The following is a 25572-nucleotide window of genomic DNA, read 5'->3' on the forward strand; positions in this document are numbered from 1 at the left end:
AAGATATAATAGATTTTATAATAATATGCCCATTGTTATGCCTCTGAGAAAATTCCTACTTGGTCACAGTGAGTTTTTCTTTTAAGGTAATGCTGAGAAGTTTCTGGTTATTTGAGTATAATTGCTACTGGGAAAAGTCTACCTAAAATGACTACTTCAAAATTAGAGGTAGTCCTTTAAAATCTTTATAATTCTTTCTAAAAAGTTAGACTATTGTTTTATGTAACTCTTAGTGAATTTTGATCATTATGTTTGCACAGAAATCTTCTACTTTTTTTCCAGGTTTTAAAATTTATTAGCAGATTATTCTTGTATAATTCCTCTAATTTCCTTTGGAGCAGTGATTTATTTAAAAGCATTATTGAAGAAGGAATCTTTATTTTACAATCACAAGTCTCTGCATACATTGGGAACATTCTAGAATAGTAAAGTGGAAAAGATCATTTACCATCTTTAAAAGGTGCAGAGTTCTCAAGTCTTCAGATTAGGAGCCACTATCTTTAAAATGTGAGATTAGAAAAGGAACTTTGAGTGTATTCCCAGTTAATTTCTACGTATTCCAAATTAACAGAGATGGTGCTGGAAACGATGCTTTTGAGCAGGGCTCTCACTGTGTTGGGGGCAATTCCTTCACTAAGTTTTTTGGCAACACTGGCATGGAAGGAGAGTAATGAGGAGTCCTGTTTGCCAGCCAGTCAGTGAATCTAAGGTCCTAGACAGCTGGACAAGTACCATGCGACCATGCTGCTGTCACATACTGGGACCTCAGAACCCTGGGGAACCCAGGCTCTGTGCCGACTAGCCCAAGATAGTGGGCAATGGGAATCTCAGAGTTCCAGAGGTCCAACAAAGCATGATGATTTTTTGGGCTGTTTTGCATCTTAAAGAAAGAAAAAAATAATAATAATCTGGGAAGTATTTGAACTATCCAACTTTCTCATATATTAGATGCAGATAGATTCATTACACTCTTTTTTTTCCCCCTTCTTTTAATGTATAGCTACTCTCCAGAGAGACCGAATCTTCAAACATTTTACCAGGAAGCGCCAAAGGGCTATGCGAAGGCGAGTCCACCAGATCAACGGACACAAGTTCATGGCCACATACCTGAGGCAGCCCACCTACTGCTCTCACTGCAGGGAGTTTATCTGGTAAGAAGCTCCATGGCTTCTCTCCTGCCATGAGCTGAGACTTCCTCTGGTTGTGTGTGATTTCAGGAGAAAACATGATTATTAAGAATTGTTTTAGAATCTGATTTTTCCCCTCTTATTCTAATATGTTAATCCCCAAACCAGCAGAAAAAAATTACACAATTTACAGATGAAGTTTCACATGTTATTTCTTTTGCTAGTCATTTTGGTAAAAATGTTAACGAATCATGAATTGGTCAAAAAACAGTAATTAGAGAGAGAGGCTAATCAATTAATAAATGGTCTGCCCCTGAAGAGGAAAGAAATATCAACAGTATATCTCTAAGAAGGCGTAAATCACATGATGACTTACAGAAATTAATTGTTTCAGCTACACTAAGCACACAGCAGTCTTCAGCCTTATCATATGTAGCTGAAGGTAATAGCTTTCAGTGACCACATACTATAATCCCTGGCATTTAAGAATTAAGATAATTAGTAGTTGAGAAATTCTAGATGATTTGGAATAATATTATATATGTCACTCAAGCTTAAGTCTAAGAGGCAAATCTGTAATGTGAAATAAATTTAAGTAGTAGTTATCTTGAGTTAGAAAGTGAAAGTGAAGTCACTCAGGCATGTCCAACTCTTTGTGACCCCATGGACTGTAGCCTGCCAGGCTCCTTTGTCTATGGGATTCTTCAGGCAAGAATACTGGAGTGGGTTGCCATTTCCTCCTCCAGTCTTCAATTAGAGGCAACATTAAACACATTTATTTGCAGAGAGAAAGAAGAAACACTCCCTCACTTGCACAAAACATACACACACCCTTCTCAGAAGGAAGAAAAACACTCTTGTATCTTGCTTTTGTTGCAAACTTTAGTCATTTGGAAGGAAAGTTATGACCAACCTAGATAGCATATTGAAAAGCAGAGACATTTCTTTGTCAACAAAGGTCCGTCTAGTCAACGCTATAGTTTTTCCAGTGGTCATGTATGGATGTGAGAGTTGGACTATAAAGAAAGCTGAGTGCAGAAGAATTGATGCTTTTGAACTGAGGTGTTGGAGAAGACTCTTGAGAGTCCCTTGGACTGCAAGGAGATCCAACCAGTCCACCCTAAAGGAAATCAGTCCTGAATATTCACTGGAAGGACTGATGCTGAAGCTGAAACTCCAGTACTTTGGCCACCTGATGTGAAGAGCTGACTCATTTGAAAAGACCCTGATGCTGGGAATGATTAAGGGCAGGAGGAGAAGGGGATAACAGAGGATGAGATGGTTAGATGGCATCACCGACTCAATGGACATAGGTTTGGGTGAACTCTGGGAATTGGTGATGGACAGGGAGGCCTGGCGTGCTGCGGTTCATAGGGTCGCAAAGAGTCAGACACGACTGAGTGACTCAACTAAACTGAACTTAGTCATTTTGTTTAAGGCAGAAACACTTGGTTCATTTCTGCATATTGATCAATTGCTTTGTATTATGTGGGTTTTTTGTGATTACTTTGGATTTTATACCTTTTAGCAAGTCAAAATCCAGGCTTAGCTTATGTTTCTGGTCTTTTAAATCATGAACAGGGTTTAGTCTATTATCCTTTTAAAATATTACTGAAGTCGATTTGCTAGTATTTTGTTGATGATTTTTTGCATCTATGTTTATCAGTGATATTGGCCTGTAATTTTCTTTTTTTGTGATATCTTTCTCTGGTTTTGGTATTAGGTTGATGATGGACCCATAAAATGAGTTCAGAAGTCTTCCTTCCTCTGCAATTTTGTTAACTCTTCTCTAAATGTTTTGTAGAATTCATTTGTGAAGCCATCCAAGCCTGAACTTTGGTTTGTTAAGAGGGTTTTTTAAGTTATTATTATTATGGATTCAATTTCAGTTCTGGTAATTGGTCTGTTCCGATTTTCTATTTCTTCTTGGTTCAGACTTGGGAGATTGTACCTTTCTAAGAATTTTTCCATTTCTTCTAGGTTCTCCATTTTATTGGCATATAGTTGCATATAGTAGTCTCTTATGAGCTTTGTCTATGGGATTCTTCAGGCAAGAATACTGGAGTGGGTTTCTGTGATGTCAGTTGTAACTTCTTTTTCATTTCTGATTTTATTGACTTGGGCCCTCTCTTTTTATCCTTGGTGAGTCTGGCTAAAGGTTTATCAATTTTGTTTATCTCTTTGAAGAACTAATTTTTCATTTCATTGCTCTTTCCTATTGTTTTTTAGTTTCTATTTCACTTGTTTCTGTTCTGATCTTTGTGATTTCTTTCCTTCTACTAACTTTGAGCTTTGTTTTTTCTTTCTCTAGTTGTTTTAGGTGTAAGGTTAGGTTGTTTATGGAGCTCTTTCTTATTTCCTGAGGCAAGATTGTATCACTATAAACTTCCTTCTTAAAATTACTTTTGCCACATCCCATAGGTTTTGGATTGCCATGTTTTCATTTTCATTTGTCTCTAGGTATCTTTTTTAAATTTCCTTTTTGATTTCTTCAGTGATCCATTGGTTGTTTGGTAGCATATTGTTTAGCCTCCACGTGTTTGTGTTTTTTGAAGTTTTTTTTCTTGTAGTTGATTTCTAATCTCATAGTGTTGTGGTTGGAAAGATGCTTGATATTTCTATTTTCTAAAATTATCAAGGCTTGTTTTGTGGCCTAGCATGTGATCTAGGAGAATGCATCCTGTAGAATGTTCCATGTGCACTTGAAAAGAATGTATATTCTTCTGCTTTTGGGTGATGTGTTTTATAAATATTAGTTAGATCCATCTGGTCTAATATTTTATTTAAGGCCTGTGTTTCCTTATTGATTTTCTGTCTGGATGATCTGTCTATTGCTATAAGTGGTGTATTAAAGCCACCTAATATTATAGTGTTACTGTCAATTTCTCCCTTTAATGGTTGTTAATATTTACCTTATATATTGAGGTGCTTCTATGTTGGATGCATGTATATTTATAGTTGTTACATCTTCTTCTTGGATTGATCCTTGATCATTATGTAGTGCCTTTCTTTAGCTCTTGTAAAAGTGTTAATGCTGAAGTCTATTTTGTCTGATATAAGTATTGCTATTTGAGCTTTCTTTTGGTTTCCATTCACATGGAATACCTTTTTCCATCCTCTGGCTTTCTTTCCATCCTCTGTGTTTCTTTAGATCTGAAGTGAGTGTCTTGTAGGTACCATAGATATGATTCTTGTTTCTATATTCTTTTAACCAACTTTATTTACTACATTAAGTCAGATAGAGAAAGACAAATATATGATATCACTTATACATGGAATCTAAAAAATGATACAGAGGAACATAGTGACAAAATATAAATAGACTCACAGACATAGAAAACAAACTTATGGTTATCAAAGGGGGAAGAAGGGGACAGGGATAAATTACGGATTCATGATTAACGGACATACACACACATATATATAAAATAGAAAAACAACAAGGACCTACTGTATAATATCAGGAACTATATTCAATATCTTCTAAAAACCTATAATGTAAAAGAACCTAAAAAAGAACCTATGTATAATAAATCACGTTGCTATACACAAGCAACTAACATAACATCATATATCAACTATACTTCAATAAGATAAATTTTAAAAAAGAAATGACCCAAACTTTGTACACATTAAAAAATTAAATAAAAAAAAGAAAGTCTTGTCTAAACCAAAGGCCCTATACTGGTTGTTGATGTGATGAAGCCTAAAGTTATAGTCTTTAACAAAAGATTCCTATTCTCATTTTTAAATGAGAAAAATTAGCATCTCTGGCAACTTTGAGCCCATTTCTCTTCTTTACATGCTCCAGTTAGCTGTAGACACACACCTCTCCCTATTGCTGTTTATTTTATGCCAACTTTTCTTCTTTACATGACCTGGCTACTACAGGTGTTTAGTAGGCATTTTGGGTGAGAACTTTTGATCTCAACTAACATTCTAAATAGAAAGTTGCTTGATAATTTAACTAAATTTTTTTCTACCAAGGAGCTTTAACTCCCACCTACCTCCCCACTCCCTACACACACACTTAAAATAGGGGTATATGTGAGAGAGAGATATATATATATATATATAATTAAGCATATAGACCCTGTTCATTCTCATCACCAACTAGATATGTGAACCTGGACAAGTTATATAAGCCATCAGTGTCTCTTCATCTGCAAAACAGAGATAATGATATTATTTTATTTACATAGTAAACTTCTATGTATGCTTAGAGTGCCAGGCAGTGTTCTAAGTCTTTATCAACCCTTTTTATCTTCATGATGACCTTATAAAGTAAGCACTGTTATCATTATGCCTTTTATAGATTAAGAATCAATGGCTCAAAGAAGTTAACCATTTGCTCCAAAACACATCCAGGCCATCTGACTTTATGGTCTGTGCTCTAGGTCATCCTATCACGTGAGGATTAAGTGAGATAGTACATGTCAGCTGCTTGGCTCATTGCCTAGCACATCCTACAGGCTTAGTAAAATGTGATCTTTATTATAAATGAGGGTGAAAACTGTATCACTGGCACTCAGAGACTGTATTAGGGAGAGACAGAGATGGGAGCTATGAGCATGATGGGCATCTTGTGGTTGTACTTCCCAGTAGACTCTGGGGTGACGTGGGCACAGAGAACAGGAAAGATGCCTCAGGTCAGTCAGGTCCCCTGGACTCACCTGTTTACCTCTGTATGTATATCTGCATCTGTTTACTTCACCTTCTACACATCTTTATGTGTATGTGAGAGACAATGCTCAGTTAGGTGGTAGAGTGACACTTCAGCCTGAGGCTCAGTGACACACAGAGGAGGGCTTATTTTCACTAAGGACTAGGGGGATTGCCACAGAGGGTTGGTAGAATGAGAATTGGCAATACTTACCTGTTTTTATGATTTGGAGTATTCTAATTTGTCAGTTTCCTTTTTGTCTTATGGTAACAGGCACTCAAAAGGGACATCATCGCTGCTGCTTCTCTGAAATTTTATTTTTTATAAAGGACTAGAGGATGAAATTTGTTTTTCTTAAGTACTGTGATTATAGGAGTTGTTGCTGAAATGTTTGACTAATGGTTGCTTTTTTCTCTATTGTCTTGAACCAGGGGTGTATTTGGAAAACAGGGTTATCAATGCCAAGGTAAGAAAACATTTTTGAAAGTATATTTAATCTTGTTCCTGTGTTAAGTGATTATACCATAACAGCATTATCAGAACTTGATCAAATTGACATTTATAGAATACTCCATCTAAGAGCAGCAGAATACACATTCTTTGTAAGTTTCCTAGGAAAATTTACCAACAGAGACCACATTCTAGGCTGTAAAACCAACAATAACAAATATAAAAGAATTCAAATCCTAAAAAGTATCTACTCAGACAGCAGTGTGATTAAACTGAAAATCAATAGCAGAAAGATAATTAAAACACTTCCAAGTATTTGGAGATTAAGCAATATATTCTAAATGGCCCATGGGTCAAAGAAGACTTGAAATTAAAAAAATATTTTAAACCCAATGAAAATACAGTTTATCAAAGTTTGTGAGAAGCAGTGAAAGCAGTGCTGAGAGGAAAATTTATAGTATTAAATGTGTAGATTACAAAAGAAGAAAGATCTAGAATCGATAATCTAAGTTTCCATCTCAGAAAGGAGAGAAACTTAAGCCTAAAATGAGCGGTAGAAAATAAAAATAGAGTGGGAAACAGTGAAATTTAAATTAGGGAAACAATAAAGAAAATCCACTAAATCGAAAGCTAGTTCTCTGAAAATATCAATAAAATTAATAAACCTGTAGCCAAGCTGACTGTGAAGAACACAAATGCCTCAGAATATAAATTTTTTCTATGTGAAGGATTCCCTCATATAAAAAGACCAGTTAGTTCCCTGGGCACTTTCAGTTTGGTTCTCCTGAGAATTCAATCTGATGAAAGCTAGATTTGTTTTAGACTATAGTACTATTTATTGACTTGTCATCTGTCTTTATGTATTTAATCCTGGAAACTTTCATATGTCTTGAAAGATCTTAAAAATGATGTGTATTTTTAATATTGCTTCATTACTCTTTAATGGAAATTGGACTGTGTCTACAGATTATCAGTGATCTAAATGAAAATGAAGAAAAAGTTATTTATAAAGTTCTAGCTATTCAAACAATTGATTGAGTCATTCTGCAGCTACTTAGTGAATGCCTACTTTGTTCAAGTCATCATGCTGGCTGGGAATCCTGAGTACACTGGAGGCCATATGTGGAACACTTTAAATGAGGGAGGCCAGCTAAAAGTTTAGGTGATCAGAGGAGGGAGAGAGTTTCAGTCTAGAAGGGAAGTCATGGGGAGTGTGTTTCCATGGAAGAAACATTTTTAAAAGTTTCGTGTCCTGTTATAAATTTGATTTAGTTAAATGATAGGAAAGGAAGATATCCTGGGAATTGAGAAGGACGTGGACAGTGTGTGGAGGAGGGTGGAGACTTACTCCAGGAAGGGCAGCTAGTCTAGTTTTTAATGGGACAAAAAATCATCAGAGAAGAAATGTGACAAGTGAGTCTGGAGTGGGCTTGAGAGACCCTGAAACTCATCTGGAAAACTTCAGCTCTGTTCTGACTGATAGTGAGACACGATTGAGTGCTTTGGACCACGGGGCTGAGGATACCAGCATCATACTGTGAGAGGATTCCTCTGGAGGTAGGCACAGGAAGGATTAAAGCCAGGAATGATGACATTGGTTTCAGACTTGAGTATGAATAGTTTGAGCATGAGCAAAGGCCTGAGTTAGGGTGAGGGTAAAGAATATAGGAAGGACGGGAGCACAGGCTTCCCGTGAGCCCAGCATCTAAATCAGGCCATGTTGGCGTGTGCGGCCCTTGTTACTCTACTGAAACTGGCTAGGCTGTCATCCCCTGATAAATGCATAACTGCTGGGTTTAATTCCCTAGTGTGCACCTGTGTTGTCCACAAGCGCTGCCATCATCTAATTGTTACAGCCTGCACTTGCCAAAACAATATTAACAAAGTGGATTCAAAGGTAAGATAGCAGTTTGCCGATTGTCTACACATGCTTATGTGTGCACATTCTCTCTCTCCCTCTCTCCCTCCCTCCTCCTTTTTCTCTCCCTCTCCACCTCTGTGTCTCTCTCTCCCTCTGTCCCTCTTTGCTGCACCCCCCACTTTCCTTCCATATTCCTTGAAGCCAACGATGGTATCAGAATTGAAATGTCTCTCCTTTTTGTATTATGGGGTTGTATTTCTGTGCTTGCTTAGCTTAACCTGTCCTTAAGATAATTCTATTAGTTGTCATCCGGGTAAAAGCTCTAGGGATCAGTTCTTCTAATTTGAAGAGAGATTTGGAATTGTGAGAAGTTCCCTGAGTTTGGCATTGGATGACTGGTATTTGAATGTAGAATCCAGCCTCTGCTAGCTATCTTCTCTCTCAGCCTAAATCTTAAAATAGGATCAATACTGCAAGATACAACTGATGTGATAAATATGTTGTTAACTGTAAATTGCACTCCCTAAATAAAGTGACTGTTGGCCCCTTCCAGCCTGTCTAGGAATTTCAGGGAAGATGTTTACTTATACATAAATTCTTGAACTTCACTCTTGCCATTTTGCGTCCAGCTGAGGTGGGTATAACACTCTAAATTCTGAAGGTACAAGGAGGGTGAAATATGACCAACAGTTAGTGGTAAATTCACAGGTTCACTGAAGAGTCTGGCTCTGAATTGATGGTCCTTTACAGTGTACACCAGGATTGCTACAGAGTACACGTAGAGGCATGTGTTCTTTCTTTTGAGAAAGAGGCCAGAAAGGTTTCAAGAGGAGTAATATTACCCCAGTCCTTGTTATGCTTGGCTCTGTTGTTATTTCTTTAAATTTGATGTAGCCTATAGAGCATACGCCTAATCTAATTATTTGCTGAAAATAGTATGTGAGATTACACCTGATCCAAGAAGTGATTGTATGTGACATCAAAGCAGAATCTTTGCACTGAGATACCAAAATCCAAAGACAGGCAGAGGCTGGAAGGGAGGAATAAGATCCCTACTTGAATGTCACTTTGGAATGAATTCCTTAGGTGATTCCATGTCCTCTGGGTACCACCCTCTGCCCTGTCCTCATGATATAATGAATTTGTGGAAGAACTTGTGATGATAGTAAGTGTATGTAGTCTATAAAAGGCTTGTTTAATCCTGAAGTTCAAAGGTTCTTGGAAATGGACATAAGTGTGAGAGGATTGGTAGGGAGAGACACACAGCTTGAATATAAAAGGTGAATTGAAAATTCAAATTTCTTTTAATCTCCCAAGATGGAGAACAATCTTGTATACCACATGTTTCTGTCCAGTCTTGTTCACTAGAAAACGTGTTCAGTCTGCATTATCAGGCCTGGGTAATTCATTGCTGCTGAGCAGTAAGGACGTACCCATCTCAGGTGTGATAGTAACACCATGAATTTGGTGGGCTCCTGTTAACAGTTTTCGCAGAAGGTGTGGCATTTCAGCTCTCATCCTCCTGTTTCCTTTTTACAGACTGCTGAGCAGAGGTTTGGAATCAACATCCCACACAAGTTCAGCGTCCACAACTATAAGGTGCCGACGTTCTGCGACCACTGTGGCTCCCTGCTCTGGGGCATAATGCGACAAGGACTTCAGTGTAAAAGTGAGATGCTGGGGTGTGGGGTAGCCGCTTCCTCATGAGAACACCTTGCTGCGAGCTTTCCAAATTCTGCAGTTCAGAATCTGACCTAGAACTGGTGGTTTTAGACCTTTTATAAACAAACATCTCTGTGACCCTAGATCATCCCTTGTCAGGCATGTGCAGAGAGCTGCACTTGATCCACAAATGTCCTAAGCACAGCACGTTTACGCAGTTGCTAAGTTAAATGTCCCATCTCGTTAGCTAGGCTGCTGGCTATCCTCTATTGAGTGCTGAGTACAGGCTAGTCGTTGTGTATTTCAATATGTATGTGAAAGAGGCAAAAATGGCATCTGGTCAGAAATGGACGATAGTAGGAGGTGAGGTGGTCAGCAGAGAAGGTTGGCTTATGAGTAAAGAACTGGCAAGAGAGGTGGTCTGATGACCTCACCAGAAATAAGCAGAAATTGAGTTACAAAGGCATAGCTGGAGCTGCCCTGTGTCTTCTCAAAGAGCTTGATAGAGGTCGGAAGGTAGGTGGGATGAAGGACTCTTCAGCTTTGGCCCCATGTGGGCTTGTACTTCAACAGCTATGCCCAAGGGAGCCTGAGTTTTGGGCTTTTGCCTTAGCAAAAGGTCAGGAAATGAGGGCTGATCCCTGTCCTGTTAGGAGTTGAGAGGCTATTGGCCTGGAGTCATCTCTCACGAGTGTTTCTGAAACAGTCTGGCTGTCGTGGGATGCACTGTCCCCTGCTGAAACACATGTGAAGTTCATGTGACTTAGACACATTCTAAGTCACCAGAGGAAGGCAGAGTTCATGTCAATAAAACTGGGTAACTTCCACTGGCTGGACTTACCAAACCTGCTTCTATTACCAACAAGGGGCTAGTCCCTTGTTTTTAAGAAAGGCCAATTCTTTTGTTTCTCCAGAGCCCCATTTGCTTATTCTTTTTCCATGTGTGCTTTGTGTGTGTGGGCTTCCCTGGTGGCTTAGAAGGTAAAGAATCCACCTGCAATGCAGGAGACCTGGGTTCCATCCCTGGGTGGGGAAGATCCCCTGGAGGAGAGCATGGCAACCCACTCCAGTATTCTTGGCTGGTGAATCCCCATAGACAGAGGAGCCTGATGGGCTACAGTCCATGGGAGTCACGAGGATTCTTTTTTCATAGATACGTGAAATAAATTCTTTTTCAACCAAAACAGCAGACAGTGCCCATGAGGCTTTGTTTTAGGCACTTCTTAATCATTAGCTGGGTGGTGTCCCTTTCTAGGGTGAAAGTCACTTTCTGCTCTTGTGTGCTCTGTACAGAGCCATGGGTGGGGCTCATCTGCATGGTTCTTGTCCCCGGTGGTGCTAAGGAGAGCGCACCTACAGAATTCCTGTAATTGTTGCCGTTATTGTCACGTGGTGCTTTAGAAAGGCCACTACTGGCTTGTATGTCTCCGTACCAGCCTTCCTGAGAGAGGAGGATGTCCTATGAAGCTAATAAAGCTTAAGCTTCAGAGTCCCTCCCTTGCAAGGCACCTTCCAAACTCTCTACTTGATGGAGTGTTCTTTTTCTTTTTTAAAATGATTTTGTTATTTATTTTTGACTGTGCTGGGTCTTCGTTGCTATACATGGGCTTTTCTCTAGTCGCAGCGAGCAGGACTACCCTGTAGTTGTGGTCCACGGGCTTCTCATTGCGGTGGCTTCTCTTGTTGGGGAGAACGGGCTCTAGGGTGTGCGGGCTTCAGTAGCTGCGGCTCCCGGGCTCTAGAGCACAGACTCAATAGTTGTGGCACACCAGCTTGGTTGCCCCACAGCATGTGGGAGCTTTCCGGACCAAGGATCGAACCAGTGTCTCCTACATTGGCAGGCGGATTCCCAACTACTGAATCACCAGAGAAGCCCCAGAGTGTTCTTTTTCTCAAAGAAGATAACCCTACATCGCATAAATTTAGCCCCCACAAAATCTGGATCTGTGCATCCTTCCAAAGATGGGCTGACACACCCCAAACATGTATTATGCTGTTTCATTTCTGCCTCCCCTCTGCAGAACCAGGTCAAGAAACCATATCAGAACTTTGTGCTGATTAAACCTCAGGTCTTTCATCATCCCAAGTCAGCTTCCTGTGCGCCAGGAGCTTAGCTTGCTTCACTCTGCTCTTCCAACTGCCACTTACTTTGACCTTTAAATCAATTGCTTTTTGTCACCCATGAAGCCACAGGCTGAAAGCCCTGAGAAACGCAGCCACACAGGATGCCGCGTTCTGTGCTGTGGGGGCCACCCAAAGACAATGCTCAGAAAGAAGGCTGTACTTAGAGGTTTTTCTTTCAGACTCACCATTTCACTGTTTGAACAGCCATCTACACATGGCTTTGTGATTACTACCTTTTTTTAGAGGCACAAGAAAGAGTATAAAGTCACTTGGCATGTTTCCTTGTTACTTAGTTTACTGAGCTGTCACTCTATGAACATTTTAAGCCGTGTTGAATCATGCTGGGAAATCGGTGATGATTGTTAAAATGTAGCATAGTTGAATGTCTTTCATCAAGTCGCAGTGGGAAAAAAAAAAGATATTTGAAATTTATTCTTCAGTGTGCTAGGCTTTCTGCTTCTGCACAGAACAGAAATAGAGAAAGTCAGGGACTTACACTCTGCTGCTGCTAAGTCGCTTCAGTCGTGTCCGACTCTGTGCGACCCCTTAGACGGCAGCCCACCAGGCTCCCCTGTCAGGGATCATTATTTGAGTCCGTTGAATTTTAAGAGCAGATGGCATTGTTCAGCCTGTGCCGTTGCCCAGCCACAGCCTCTCAGGTCATCACGGTTCTGTTTTACATCTCATGTTGACGTGGCTCTTTTCTGAACATGGATTCCTTTCTCCTTTTCCCTCCAGTATGTAAAATGAATGTACACATTCGATGTCAGGCGAACGTGGCCCCAAACTGCGGGGTAAACGCGGTGGAGCTGGCCAAGACTCTGGCAGGAATGGGCCTCCAACCCGGAAATATTTCTCCAACCTCGGTGAGCCTTGACTGTTTTCCCATATTATAATCTGGACATTGTTCCCAGATGTGGTGAGTCCTCGTGTAGTGTGTGGCGTGATCCAAGTCCTAGTCTCAGCAAATACGGTAAACAGATTTATTGCATTTTTAAAGAGCATTTTCTTCTACAAATAAGGTTCTATATACAGTTATGTAACAACAAATAGTGAGTGTGCAGACATTGCAAGACATTGCAAAAAAAAAAAAAGGATTTTTTTTTTTTGGTAAATCAGCTTCCTGTCATTGTGGTCTGGTGAAAAGCCTGGAATCCAGGGGCCTGGGTTCTACTCTTGGTGGGGTCCCCAGCTGTACAGCTGGCCAGTAACTTGTGGGCCTCTGCTTCCTCCTCTCTGAAAGCGTTGAACTTGAAGAGCTGACACTCTCCACAGCCCTGGAATCCAGAGTGTGAAGTTTTTGTATGGATGGTGAACTTATCTCTGGTCCAGCCACAGACAGGAGTTCCTTCGTCTCGGCTCTCGGGGGTGGGTGGAGCGGGTCTGTTGCTGTGTGCCTTTTGTCTTGCCCCCTCCCTGAGTGACCCGTAGCCTCCCCTGGTCTGTTAGAGCTTCAGCCGCATCCTAATGCTGCCTTGCTAGCTGGGGTCTGCTGAGAGCTGGGGAATGATCCGTGGCTATGGCTGTGGCTTCTAAAATGTGTAGCTTGATGTGTGGTTCAGGAAGATTCTAGACTGAACTGGCAAATATCTTTGGATACTTAGGAAGGGAAGTGCAATCACCGTCAGGTGCTTGGCTGTCCAAAAAATGTCATCACTAACCACCTCTACCAGGTGGAGGGCCCCACCTGGTAGATCGGGGCCTTGGATTGACATTGTATTTCTTGATTTGAGGAAAGGTAAAGGGAATGTGGCTCAGTCGTGTCCAACTCTTGGCAGCCCCCTGGACTGTAGCACAGCATGCACCTCTGTCCATGGGATCTCCCAGGCAAGAATACTGGAGTGGGTTGCCATTCCTTTCTCTGGGGAATCTTCCTGACCCAGGGATTGTCTCCTGCAATGGGAGGTAGATTCTTTACCATCTGAGCTACCATGGAAGCCCAGGTGGTGCTAGTGATAAAGAACCCACCTCCTAACACAGGAGTTGTAAGAGACGCAGGTTCCATTCATGGGTTGGGAATATCCCCTGGAGGAGGACATGGCAACCCACTCCAATATTCTTGCCTGGAGAATCTCATGGACAGAGGAGCCTAACAGGCTACAGCCCTTAGGGTTGCACAGAGTCAGACATGACTGAAGCGACTTAGCATGCATGCACGCAGACTACTGTGCCTGAAGAGTGTCAGGTTAGGGCTTTCAGCCTGCCCAGAGCTTCTGAAACTCCATGGGAATGAGCTGAGCCATGCGGCACAATCTCCAGGAATGGGCAGTGTCACATGTCATTTGAACCAAGTATCTTTAATGTTCTGACACTTAATAGTGAGAAAACCCAAATTACCTGTTATCTGACAGTTCATCACTAAAGAGTGACGTCTTCAGTCTATCAAAAGAGAAGAATGGGTTAAAAGAAAAAAAAGATTGAGAAACACTGGCTTGACGTTTTCTGGCCAGGGCCAGCCCAACCAGGGGAAGGATTTACATGGAGGAAGTGAAATTCAAGCTGGTAAAGTTTTTCTGTCTTAGAAAAATTTATGAGGAGAAACTATGAAAACAATTGGATTTTTAAAAATGATCCATTTTGTATCTTCAATCACTGTTTCACTTGGTTGAATAAGTACAATCCTTGCAGTTTCAGGCTGTTGCCCAGCTGTTTATGGCAAACATTGCTTAGAAGTTGCCCCAAATTAGCTGTTTTTTAGTAGGTCAAATGCTCCAAGATGTTAGACTTCTGGTCTCTTGTCTATTCTGGTCTGCTTGTCTTAAATATCCCAAGATGGACATCTGCACCGTCGTCTTGTCTGTAGGTAGCGTCCTCTGCAGGATGGGGCTGGAGAACTCTCTGAAGAGTTCTTCTGGTTCCATCTGGTGACCTAGGAGCTCTCACTGTATTGGCGGTTAATCTTTCTGGAGGGCAAGTTGACCGTGCATCTGAAGTCTTCAAACTTAAATCTTTGGTTCAAAGAGTTCCCTTTTTGGAAAGTTATCTGAATAGAGGATGCTAATGATGATCTTGCTGATATAACAATGCAGCTTAGGTTTATTGAATGTGCCAGGCACTGATCTAAGAGCTTTAGGCTCAGTTATTCATTTACTCCTCATAACGAGCCACATGGCAGGTGCTGTAACATCCCCTTTGTTAGGAGTGGAAACTGAAGCACCGAGAGGTAGGTGACTGGTCCACGGTCACAGGGTTGGGTTGCAGAGCTGTGATTTGAACCCAGGCAGCCTGCTTGAGAGCCCAGACTCCTTATCACCCTGATATGAAGATGTGCATGCAAGTACGATCACTGAGTGTTATCTATATAGAGAAAAATGGGGATATTCTGTATGTCCAGTATCAGGGGAGTTATTGAATCAATTGTGATATATCCATAAAATGAATTATTGGACAGCTTTTTAAAACTCATGTTCTTGAAGGACATTTAGAACTGTGCATAATATGTTAATAGCATGCAATTAACATAATATGTTAGTATGATAATAGCATGCAAAATGTTAAAATTAGTGTTATGAAACAACAATTTCATTGTCTTTTTAAAAATTAATCAAGCGTAAAGATAGATGTGTGTATATTTATGTTGTTTTTATTTTTTGTTGAAGAGGGCTGATGAGATGATAGGTGTTGTCGATATTATCCTTCATATATTTGCTCATTGTTCCAATATTTACATTAATTTTCATTTCTCTTCTATAATTTAAAATGTATATTATCACGTTACTTCTTTTGTTCTCATTTTGATTTTCAGAGCAGTTGTGAAATCTGCTACTTGTAGGACTTGGACACCAGATGGCGCTCTTAGAATGTGGTCACCTGGAGAAAGCAAGCAGGTGGCCCAGGCTGAGACAGTGTTTCTGTATACTGCCATTTGAGCACAAACTGAAACTCAGTGGCCTAGATTATTTTTAAATGCTGCTGCTGCTGCTGCTAAGTCGCTTCAGTCGTGTCCAACTCTGTGCGACCCCATAGACGGTGGCCCACCAGGCTCCCCCGTCCCTGGGATTCTCCAGGCAAGAACAGTGGAGTGGGTTGCCATTTCCTTCTCCAATGCATAAAAGGGAAAAGTGAAAGTGAAGTCGCTCAGTCGTGTCCGACTCTTCACGACCCCATGGTCTGCAGCCTACCAGGCTCCTCCATCCATGGGATTTTCCATACAAGAGTACTGGAGTGGGGTGCAATTGCCTTCTCCATTTTTTTTTTTTTTAAATGATTCTTACCCAAATACAGTAAGCACAGATCAGGAGTTTATGCTGAAGCAGCTTTGAGTGGCAGAACCTGATCACATGTCAAGCTGTATTAACCTCTCCCCATGTGCTATATTGAGGGGTGAAGCTGCAAGTAAGGTCTTCTCCATCTGTAACTGCTTCAAGTTCCACTGGGATTTCTGATTCCATGTATTTCTTCTTTGCAGAAGCTTGTTTCTAGATCAACCCTAAGACGACAGGGAAAGGAGAGCACCAAAGAAGGAAATGGCATTGGGGTAAATTCCTCCAACCGACTTGGGATCGACAACTTTGAGTTCATCCGAGTGTTGGGGAAGGGCAGCTTTGGGAAGGTGAGTCTTGGCTTCAGCTGTTTGGGTTAAAGGAAGCCTGCTCCATGGAGGTTGTTTGTCTGTGCAGGAATGTATCCACACGCCTGTTTCCCACCTGCCATCGGCCTTCTGCCCCAGGCAAGGCCATACCCTAAGAGCTGCAGGAGTTCTCCTGCTCACGCTCCTTCCTGCTGCTTTGCCATAGGTGATGCTTGCAAGAATCAAGGAAACAGGAGACCTCTATGCTGTGAAGGTGCTGAAGAAGGACGTGATCCTGCAGGATGACGATGTGGAGTGCACCATGACCGAGAAAAGGATCCTGTCCCTGGCCCGCAGTCACCCCTTCCTCACGCAGCTCTTCTGCTGCTTTCAGACCCCTGTAAGTATGGCTCCCATTCACCACCCCATGGCCTCCTTTCTTCAAAAGTTCAGACTGCAATATGTCGAAGGTTTCATAAAGTAGCAGATCAGAAACTTTGGAGGGTGGAGACTCCCAAGGTAGGGTCATTTGAAGTACCCAGTGACTTTTGATGACCAGAACCAATGAACTAACTGCTTCCTTTCATGTTGTCCTGGAGAAGGATCACTTTGAGGGTTGTGTGTCCTAAGATTAAAAATGTCTTTGTACATAAGTCTTCTCTAGCAGAGTGAAGGTTACAGAAGTCCAAGAAGACAGTAAACATCATGGGCTGCTTATCCTGGTGACTTTGACCTTGGCTCCATTGCTAAATGCTAAACTGTTTCTGACCCGGGGAAAAGAGTTCAGACCAGGATAGGCCCAAAGAGGGCACCTTGATTTGTAATGTCCCAAGGCCTTGCTCCTGGCCTCAGTCAAGGACCCTTTGCTTGATTCCGTGGACTGATCCTGGGATTCTGTCATCATGGGGTGGGAACTTCCCTGGTAGCTCAGACTGTAAAGCATCTGCCTGCAATACAGGAAACCTGGGCTCAATCCCTGGGTCAGGAAGATCCCCTGGAGAAGGAAATGGCAATCCACTCCAGTACTCTTGCCTGGAAAATCCCATGGACGGAGGAGCCTGGTAGGCTACAGTCCATGTGGTCGCAAAGAGTCGAACACGACTGAGCGACCACTTTCATCATGGGGTGCAATTAGGAATGCTTTTGGCTGCGGTTAACAGAATATATGACTGGTAGTGGTTTACACAATAAACAGAAAGGATGAGTTTAGTTCATAGTAGAGGCTTTTTTCTTGAGAAGTCTCATGATAGCACTATTAGGATTGTATGAGATGCTTAGTGTCATTCAGCATCTCTTCCCCTTGAGGTCTCAAGGTACTTGCCCTAATATCACAGCCCTAACCATCTCACATCACATGACAGCATCTAAAGCAGGAAGCACAGGGAGCAGAGGTCGAAGGGCTTCATGCACTTTCCTCTTATCAGGGATAGAAAAATCTTTCCTAGACTTGAGTTATAGGCTCTTCCTGAGTTGCAGAGGAGGCTGGAAGAGCAAATATCTAGCTGAGATAAGCTGCTTTGTCACAATGGGCTCCCATCCACCTGACTCATCCCTGAGGTGGGGCATTCTGCAGCCCACTTAGACTGGGCTCAGGACTGGGCTTCTGCTGTCAATGGAGAGGGGAGAGAGCTCCTATGAAGGCATCGGGAGGGTCTGGCAGTTATTTCCCAAACTTCTTGCTTCTCAAAGGCATTCTGAAAGAGAATTCAGGACACGTCCCTTGTCTCTGCCGCCATCAGGGAGGTAAAGGCCATGGTAGGAGTGGGATGGGGGCATCACACCTGGTCCAGGGATGCTGCAAGGCATTTCTAGGGAAAGTTACAGCTACACTGGAACCAGAAGGACCGGTTAGAATTAATCAGGCAGAGAGAGTGAAAGGGAGTATGTTGTACAAGGTGAACAGCTCCAGTGGGTCTACCAGTAAACAGGTCTTCTATGGTAGCTCAGTCAGTAAAGAATCCGCCTCCTAAACAGGAGATGCAGGTTCGGTCCCTGGGTCAGGAAGATCCCCTGGAGAAGAAAATGGCAACCCACTCCAGAATTCTTATCTGGAAAATCCCATGGACAGAGGAGCCTGGAGGGCTACAGTTCATGCGGTCGCAAGAGTTGGACATGACTGAGCGACTAAACCACCACCGGTAAACAGGAACAAAAAGGGTGAATAAAGCCCACAAGCGCAAAATGTGAGGTTGAGAAGGGGCCTAGTGAGAACTGGGGCTGAAGAAGTGGGGCAGGCCAGGACCAGGCTGTGAGAGCCTTGAAGGCTGTGTTAAAAGAGCTTGTATTTTAGCCCTAAGAATGAATGAAAGACATTTAAGCAGAAGAATGGCATACCAGACTACAGATTTAAACTATGAAAAAGCAAATTTTTTGTATGCAGTGGGTAATATAAGCATTCTCTAAGTATTCATCTTCTTTCTTTGATTGAAACTATCATTAGTAGTTTCATGCATAGCCTTTCAGAGAATTGTTTGTACACAAAAGCATACATACACACAACATATATGCATCTGTATTTATTTAAAAAAAATAACATAAATGGTGGTATATATTTGCACACCATTCTGTACCCTCCTTTTAAAAAATACTTGTTTATTTTTGGCTGCCCTGGGTCTTGGTTGTGGCACACAGACTTCATTCCAACACGTGGGCTTCCCTCTAGTAGAGGCATGCGTGCTCAGTAGCTGTGGCGCTCAGGCTGAGTTGCCCTGAAGTGTGTGGGATCTTAGTTCCCCAACCAGGGATCGAACCTGTGTCACCTGCCTTGGAAGACAGAGTCTTAACCACTGGACCACTAGGGAAGTCCCCCACCCCTGTCTTCTTAAGGAAAAAATCCAAAATGGTTTTATTAAGAGAGTAAATCTCTGTAATACATCTTGCAAAATTTATACTTTTTAAAAATTTGCATATTAAAAAATGAAATATAATTGACATTTAACATTGTTTTAGGTGTACAAAAAAATGATTTTATATTTCCATATGTAGTAAAATGAGCACCACAACTAAATTTAGTTAGCATCTATCAGCACACTTTTTGTCTTGTGTTGAGAACCTTTAAGAAATACTTTCAGCAACTTTCATATATTCAATACCATATCATTAACTATAGTCACCACATTGTGCATTGCATCCCCATTCACCTTATTTGTCTGAAAAAAACATAATGTATAATGAGATTGTCTCATATTTGAATATACCTGACCGCCTCATTTATAATGGCTGCATAGTATTCCATTTTAAGACCATAATACAAATTATTTAACCTATTTCCTATTGGTAAATACTTAGGTTATACTTAACTTTTATTTCAATCAAATTTACAATGAGTCCCTTGTACTTTTATCTTATGTACCTGTGCTATGATTTCTATATGGGACACTATGAGAAGTGGTATTGCTTGGTCAAAAATGGATGGATTTATGATTCTTATGGGGTCTAGTGGGCCTTCTCCCCTATCATGGCTGAAAATAGCTAAGACTTTATCACTTATATACCAGGCACTGTTCTAAGTGCCTTGTGTGTATTATCAATCTTTATGGTAATCCTGTGAAGTAAGTTCTGTTAACATCACTCCCATTTTACAAATGAGCAAACTGAGGCAGGAAGAAATTTAGCTTCCAAGTGGCAGAGGTTTTAAAGCCAGGCAGTCTGACTGCTGAGCCCAAGCTCTTTCCACTTGCTGGCCGTATTTCTAAATTCACACTCCCAAACCACATTTGGGAAGGATTATTTCCCCTCCTCTCCTGTTATAACGCTGCCTATCATTTTGATGGCTGGAGAGATTTTTTTTTTAACGTGACTTTGGAGTTCTAACTGGCATTTCTCCAACAGTAAGTGAGGCTGAATATCACATATATGTAAGGGCCCCTTGTGTTGGCAAAGGCACATGCGCAGCATGGAGAACGGATGGAGCAGGGAAGCCAGGAGGCAGGAGGACAGGTGAAAGGGGATGCATGGCATGCACTCCCATGCTGTCCAAGCACCTTAAGGTCCAACTAATAGCTTCTTGGGCTGCAGTTTCCCTTGTATTCCTTCTTGCCTCTCACAGCCTGGGCCCCTTGAGGCCACACCCTCTTCATCAGAGTCCTCAGTGGCTCCAGGGCTTTATTAACATTGGCCATCTATTTTTCGGAGAGGGCAATGGCACCCCACTCCAGCAGTCTTGCCTGGAAAATCCCGTGGCCAGAGGAGCCTGGTGGGCCGCAGTCCATGGGGTCACTAAAAGTCGGACACAACTGAGCAACTTCACTTTCACTTTTCACTTTCCTGCATTGGAGAAGGAAATGGCAACCCACTCCAGTGTTCTTGCCTGGAGAATCCCAGGGACGGGGGAGCCTGGTGGGCCGCCGTCTATGGGGTCGCACAGGGTCTGACACGACTGAAGCGACTTAGCAGCAGCAGCAGCAGCAGCAGCAGCAGCAGCATCTATTTTTAGTGACAGTTTCATATATGGCCACAAGGTGGCAGTCGCTACCACAAGGTGATTTTTATTTCTGCACCAGAGCTGACTTTAGGGTTTAAAATTTGTGTGTTGCAGTAGATGTCTCCAAAGCAAAGGATAAAGGTAATTTTCCCCTCCCCTAAGTCTAGATGATAAAGTGGTAGGAACAGCTTAAAAGAATCAAGTGCATTTTTCTTATGCTGAGATGAAGATATGCAGTTTTCATATTGCTATAGTTTAAGCCATCTCTCGGATTTGCAAGGTATCAGACTCTACATATGCATGTCATTTGCTCTCTGCATCAGTCCATCTGTCAGAAGTCCTCAGTCACTATCCGCATTTGCTATTGAAAAACTAAGTATAAAGAACAGAAAATGCCAGTTACTATGAGCAATCACAGCAGGTAAATGACTACTTTTCAGCAACTGGCTTTGGCAGCCCCTGACATCTAAAAGAAGATGCTGATCAATGTGTCACGCAAAACTGTTAACAGTCGCCCTTGCAGAATTTAGAAGGGACCCGAGGTGAGGCGTGGGAGCCACTCCCCAGCATTTGCAATGTGTCACTTTATTGTAAAGATGCTGGTAGAAACAGCGCTTCTCTCACTGTCCAGGCCTTCGGAATGAGTGTCTCTGAGGCCCAGGAGAAAGGAAGCAACTTGCTAAGGCTCCCTTGAGCCGAGTGATGGAAACAAGGTTCATCTCTGGGTCAGGCTGACTCTGGAGTCCGGCTCCGTCCACTTGGTATCTTGTACAACATAGAGGTTGTTGATTCAGCATCTGCTTAAGCCCCTTCTGTCTGCACTGGCTCCCCTCCAACCTGTTGATATGGCAGCAGCCTTGCCCTTGGAAAAGGAAGCTGAGTCCTTCCAAGTCTGTTTTCCTCTGTCTGAATGGCTTGCAACTCCCTTAAAATTCCTTTGAGCCCTAGAGTTGTGGTGGAGATGAAAGCAGGATTGCTGTGAGGACCAAAGGCGAGAATGCAGACACGCTCTTGCCACATGCATGCCATGGTTCAAAAGTGAACCAACTGGGTGTTGTGCTGACTGCCTCCTTCCCCACACCAAAACAGTCCTGGGACTCCCAGGGGCCAGCACAGACCCTACATGACGGTAACCATAAACACTCACAAAATAGGGATTTTCGAGCTCTTTTTGTTCTTGGTCAAAACAAAAAGATAAGCAAATTTCAAATATTAGATAATTTATCAAGTTTGCTACATAGAATTATGGGCCCATGAATTATTGCCCCAGATTTTTTTTTATCATAATACATATTACTTGCAAGTACATCATTCCATTGGCATTCTCATAAATTTCTGAAAGCATTGTAAATTCTAATAGTTTGTGAATAATTAGTTAATCTGGATCATGGCTTACAGTCTGGATCAATGTTTATACTCTTGGATCTGTTGATTTTATTTCTAATAACCTAGCCAAAGAAAGCAACATAAAGAATAAGATGTTATGCATTAATATGTTTAATTTTCAGTGCATAATTTATACTAGGAAGATACTGGAAACAACCTCAGTCTTCAGCAATGGGAATCTACTTAAAAAATGTACTACTTGATGAAAGTTTTTGGCCAGTAGAGATATGATTGAATATTAAGTAGTTAAAAGATTGTATGTTACTTTCAGAAGCATCTAACATATATGATTTATTCCATACAATTCTTACATCAGCCCTAGAAGATGGGTACAATTATTATCTTTATTTTGCTGAGTGATAAAGTGAAGGAGGCGGAGAAGGCAATGGCACCCCACTCCAGTACTCTTGCCTGGAAAATCCCATGGATGGAGGAGCTTGGTGGGCTGCAGTCTATGGGGTTGCTGGGAGTCGGACACAACCGAGCGACTTCAATTTCACTTTTCACTTTCATGCATTGGAGAAGGAAATGGCAGCCCACTCCAGTGTTCTTGCCTGGAGAATCCCAGGGATGGGGGAGCCTAGTGGGCTGCCGTCTATGGGGTCGCACAGAGTCGGACACGACTGAAGCGACTTAGCAGCAGCAGCAGCAGCAGCAAAGTGAAGGAGGAGCTAAATTACTTGCCCAAAATTAAACAGAGTAACTGGTGGGACAAGAGATGGGAGGCCAGGAAATAGTACAGAATTTATGATAATTAGCAGTGTGAATCCATTTCAGGTTCCTCCTGGGAGAGCAACTTGGCAAACCTGTCCCCTCTTCAAAAAAAAAAAAAAAAAAAAACAGAAAGGAAATGATGCCAGTAAACTATCAGGGACTCTTATGAAGGCAGTGGAATTATGGATGATCTTTTTCTTCTTTGTTCTGTTTGCCAGTTCCTGCAACGTGCTTCTGTTTCTTTGTCGATGGGGTCGGGGGAGTGAGGCCTCCTGAAGCCAGGAGCACCCAGGTCCGGGCTGCTGGCCTGGGGTACACTGCCTTTCCCACCCTTTCAGGTTAAATTCACTTCACACTCCTTTCATCTTAATCAGGAACTGTTGTGTCGGCAGCTGAGCCTGCTGGCATTTATGGCCTGGAATCCGGGTCTCCCCACCCCCAGCTCCCGGGGCTCTCCTTGGCGCTCCTGGAGCCTGGCTGAGAGCTGAGGGCCGAGACCAGGATGAACAAAGGGGCAGCAGCAGCAGGAGGGGGAGCGGCAGAGTAAACACTGGTCAGATGCTTTAGCCTTTGTTCAGAGACCCAGTTTGTAAGAGCAAAGGTTTCCATTTGGAAAACAGGACGCACTGTGCCCGGTGCCCAGGCCACGCTGGAGCCGTGAGCGCGTTTGTGCGCTGGTGATCTGCTGCCCTGGGCGGGGGAGGCATTACACAGAACCTCCTTTTACAGGGACAGCAGCCGGGCGATGGAGTGTCGTCAGGTGTCCCCTGCAGGGGGTTGCTCACAAAGCAGTGCACCTGGAGTTCCTGGCGGGGGGCCATCGCTTTCCCTAAGAAGCCACACCTCAGTGTCCATCAATAAAGCAGAAACCCTGCCTTTGAAGGGTAGGGTGGCTAGGAATCTTGTGATCCAAGTGCTGTCAGCTTACCTAACCCGTGCAAACTGATTTCAGTGCACATAAGTCACACTTAAAATATGTCTGAAGATCACCCGGCAACAGGGGTGCAGGGGAAAAACCTGAGTTGAGTTATTTTCTCTGTCAGTGTGTTAAATATTAGCAGAGGGGTGTACGTGTCAAAGAGAGACACACACAGGAGAGATGGGCAGCAGAATCATCCTGTCGCCCTGGAGTGCGTCTTTCAGAATCTCATCGGGGGGGACTGCATTGCAGCCTTCCATAGGCGAGCTCTGGGTTCTCATCCTGGCCGAGCTAACGGCACCCTTGTCTTGAGGAAGGTCCCCTGCCTGTTATCAAGCAGGAATAAAAGCAGGTTTTCACAGCATCGGGTTTTGTGGCCTTTTATAAAACACCTAAGGAAAGGCCATTTCTTCTTAACCTGTTTGGAACTGGGCTTCCTCCTTACACTGAGCATTGAGTCCCGTAAACACAATGTGGGCTGCTTATGGGTCACTTGGTATAGTTTGCCGTTGGCTCAGATCAAAATAGAAAATAAGCCAGAACGTGGTGTTTCCCAGTTGGGCATATTCCTGACATTAATCATGTTCCCGCTGGGGACAGAATGCACATGGGCCATCTCTGGGCTCTGAATTTCTAGCAGGGGACAGTGGGTGCTGATTTAGGACCTTTGCTTCTGTCCCCGGAGGCTTCCCAGCTTCCCGACTATCTGTGACTCAATAGGGTCATGAAAATGAATGAGAAATAGGAGAACCCGGAGTTCTTGCTGTTCCTTTGCTGTCTCTGCTTGGGGAGGATGCCAGAACACTTGGTGTGACCAAAGGGCTTGAAAGGGTTGGCATGTGTTTCCTTTTGAGGTTATTCAGCTGCAACTGGCCTTGTCACTAGCTGTCACCCACGGTGATGACCTAGAGATGGCCTGGACCCCCCACCTCCAGTGTGTGGAAGGCAGTTCACAGATTGTGTGTCATTTCCTTTGACTTGGCCGAGACTTGCCGGGGTCAGACTCGGCCCCTGTGTGTCTGATGACTGGCGAAGCTCTGTGGTAGGGAGTGTTGGTTATGGTTTTCCCTAACCATGCCTGGGAACCTGCCAAACTATGGATGCTCAGACCTCAGCGGGGCCCTGTTCTAAAGCTCCGGGCTGGAAGTGCCAGGAGTGGCTCCAGGCATGAGAACGTGAGGGGCTTTCTGCCAGATGGTTTAGTGACAAGTCAGCCAGTCCGGAATCACACTGATGGAGGGCAAGGGAAAGAAACAGTGTTTGCAATGCTCAGTCTGGCTGGCAAGAGGAGAGTCATACGCGTGGCATAGACAGCATAAGGACTGTATTTCCTCCCTGCTACAAAAGGGAAGGTAGCTGAAAAGGAGCTCTGGATTCTGGGGGAAATTTTTGCCTCTGGGCCAGTCTTTCCTCAGAAGGGCAACCAGAATACAAGACTAACAGTCCAACTAGCACCCTAGGGTGGCCTGAGGGTATTTCCCTGGGAAGCTAGGTTGGCCTTTGTCAGGACCAACTAGGACCTTGGGACCAAGACCTAAGGCAACATCTGTGGGTGGCTGGAGCAAGCCCCCCCAGAATCATGCAGTCTAGAAACCCAACTGCACTGGGTGGAAACCATAGACTCTAATGTCTTCTAGCTTTGGAATACTTGCTTTTTCCATAATTACTTCATCACTGGTCAGAACACAGCTTTGTCCATCTCTTCTCGGGCTCCAGGTCGAGGGCCTCTCAGG

At 42.9% G+C, this 25572-nt stretch overlaps 1 protein-coding gene across 2 annotated transcripts in view; it reads left to right on the forward strand.

Moving 5' to 3' along the window:
* Positions 1 to 25572, forward strand: part of PRKCH (protein kinase C eta) — a 230842-nt gene that overhangs the window by 120773 nt on the left and 84497 nt on the right. For both annotated transcript variants that reach the window (XM_055538260.1, XM_055538261.1), the window contains exons 3-9: positions 1001 to 1151; positions 6222 to 6256; positions 8049 to 8137; positions 9641 to 9770; positions 12626 to 12753; positions 16296 to 16439; positions 16624 to 16797. In XM_055538260.1, coding sequence (XP_055394235.1) covers positions 1001 to 1151; positions 6222 to 6256; positions 8049 to 8137; positions 9641 to 9770; positions 12626 to 12753; positions 16296 to 16439; positions 16624 to 16797 — 851 coding nt within the window. The remainder of the gene's footprint in view (positions 1 to 1000; positions 1152 to 6221; positions 6257 to 8048; positions 8138 to 9640; positions 9771 to 12625; positions 12754 to 16295; positions 16440 to 16623; positions 16798 to 25572) is intronic.

This window comes from Bubalus kerabau, chromosome 10, assembly GCF_029407905.1.
Source record: "Bubalus kerabau isolate K-KA32 ecotype Philippines breed swamp buffalo chromosome 10, PCC_UOA_SB_1v2, whole genome shotgun sequence".
Taxonomy (NCBI): Eukaryota; Metazoa; Chordata; class Mammalia; order Artiodactyla; family Bovidae; genus Bubalus; species Bubalus kerabau.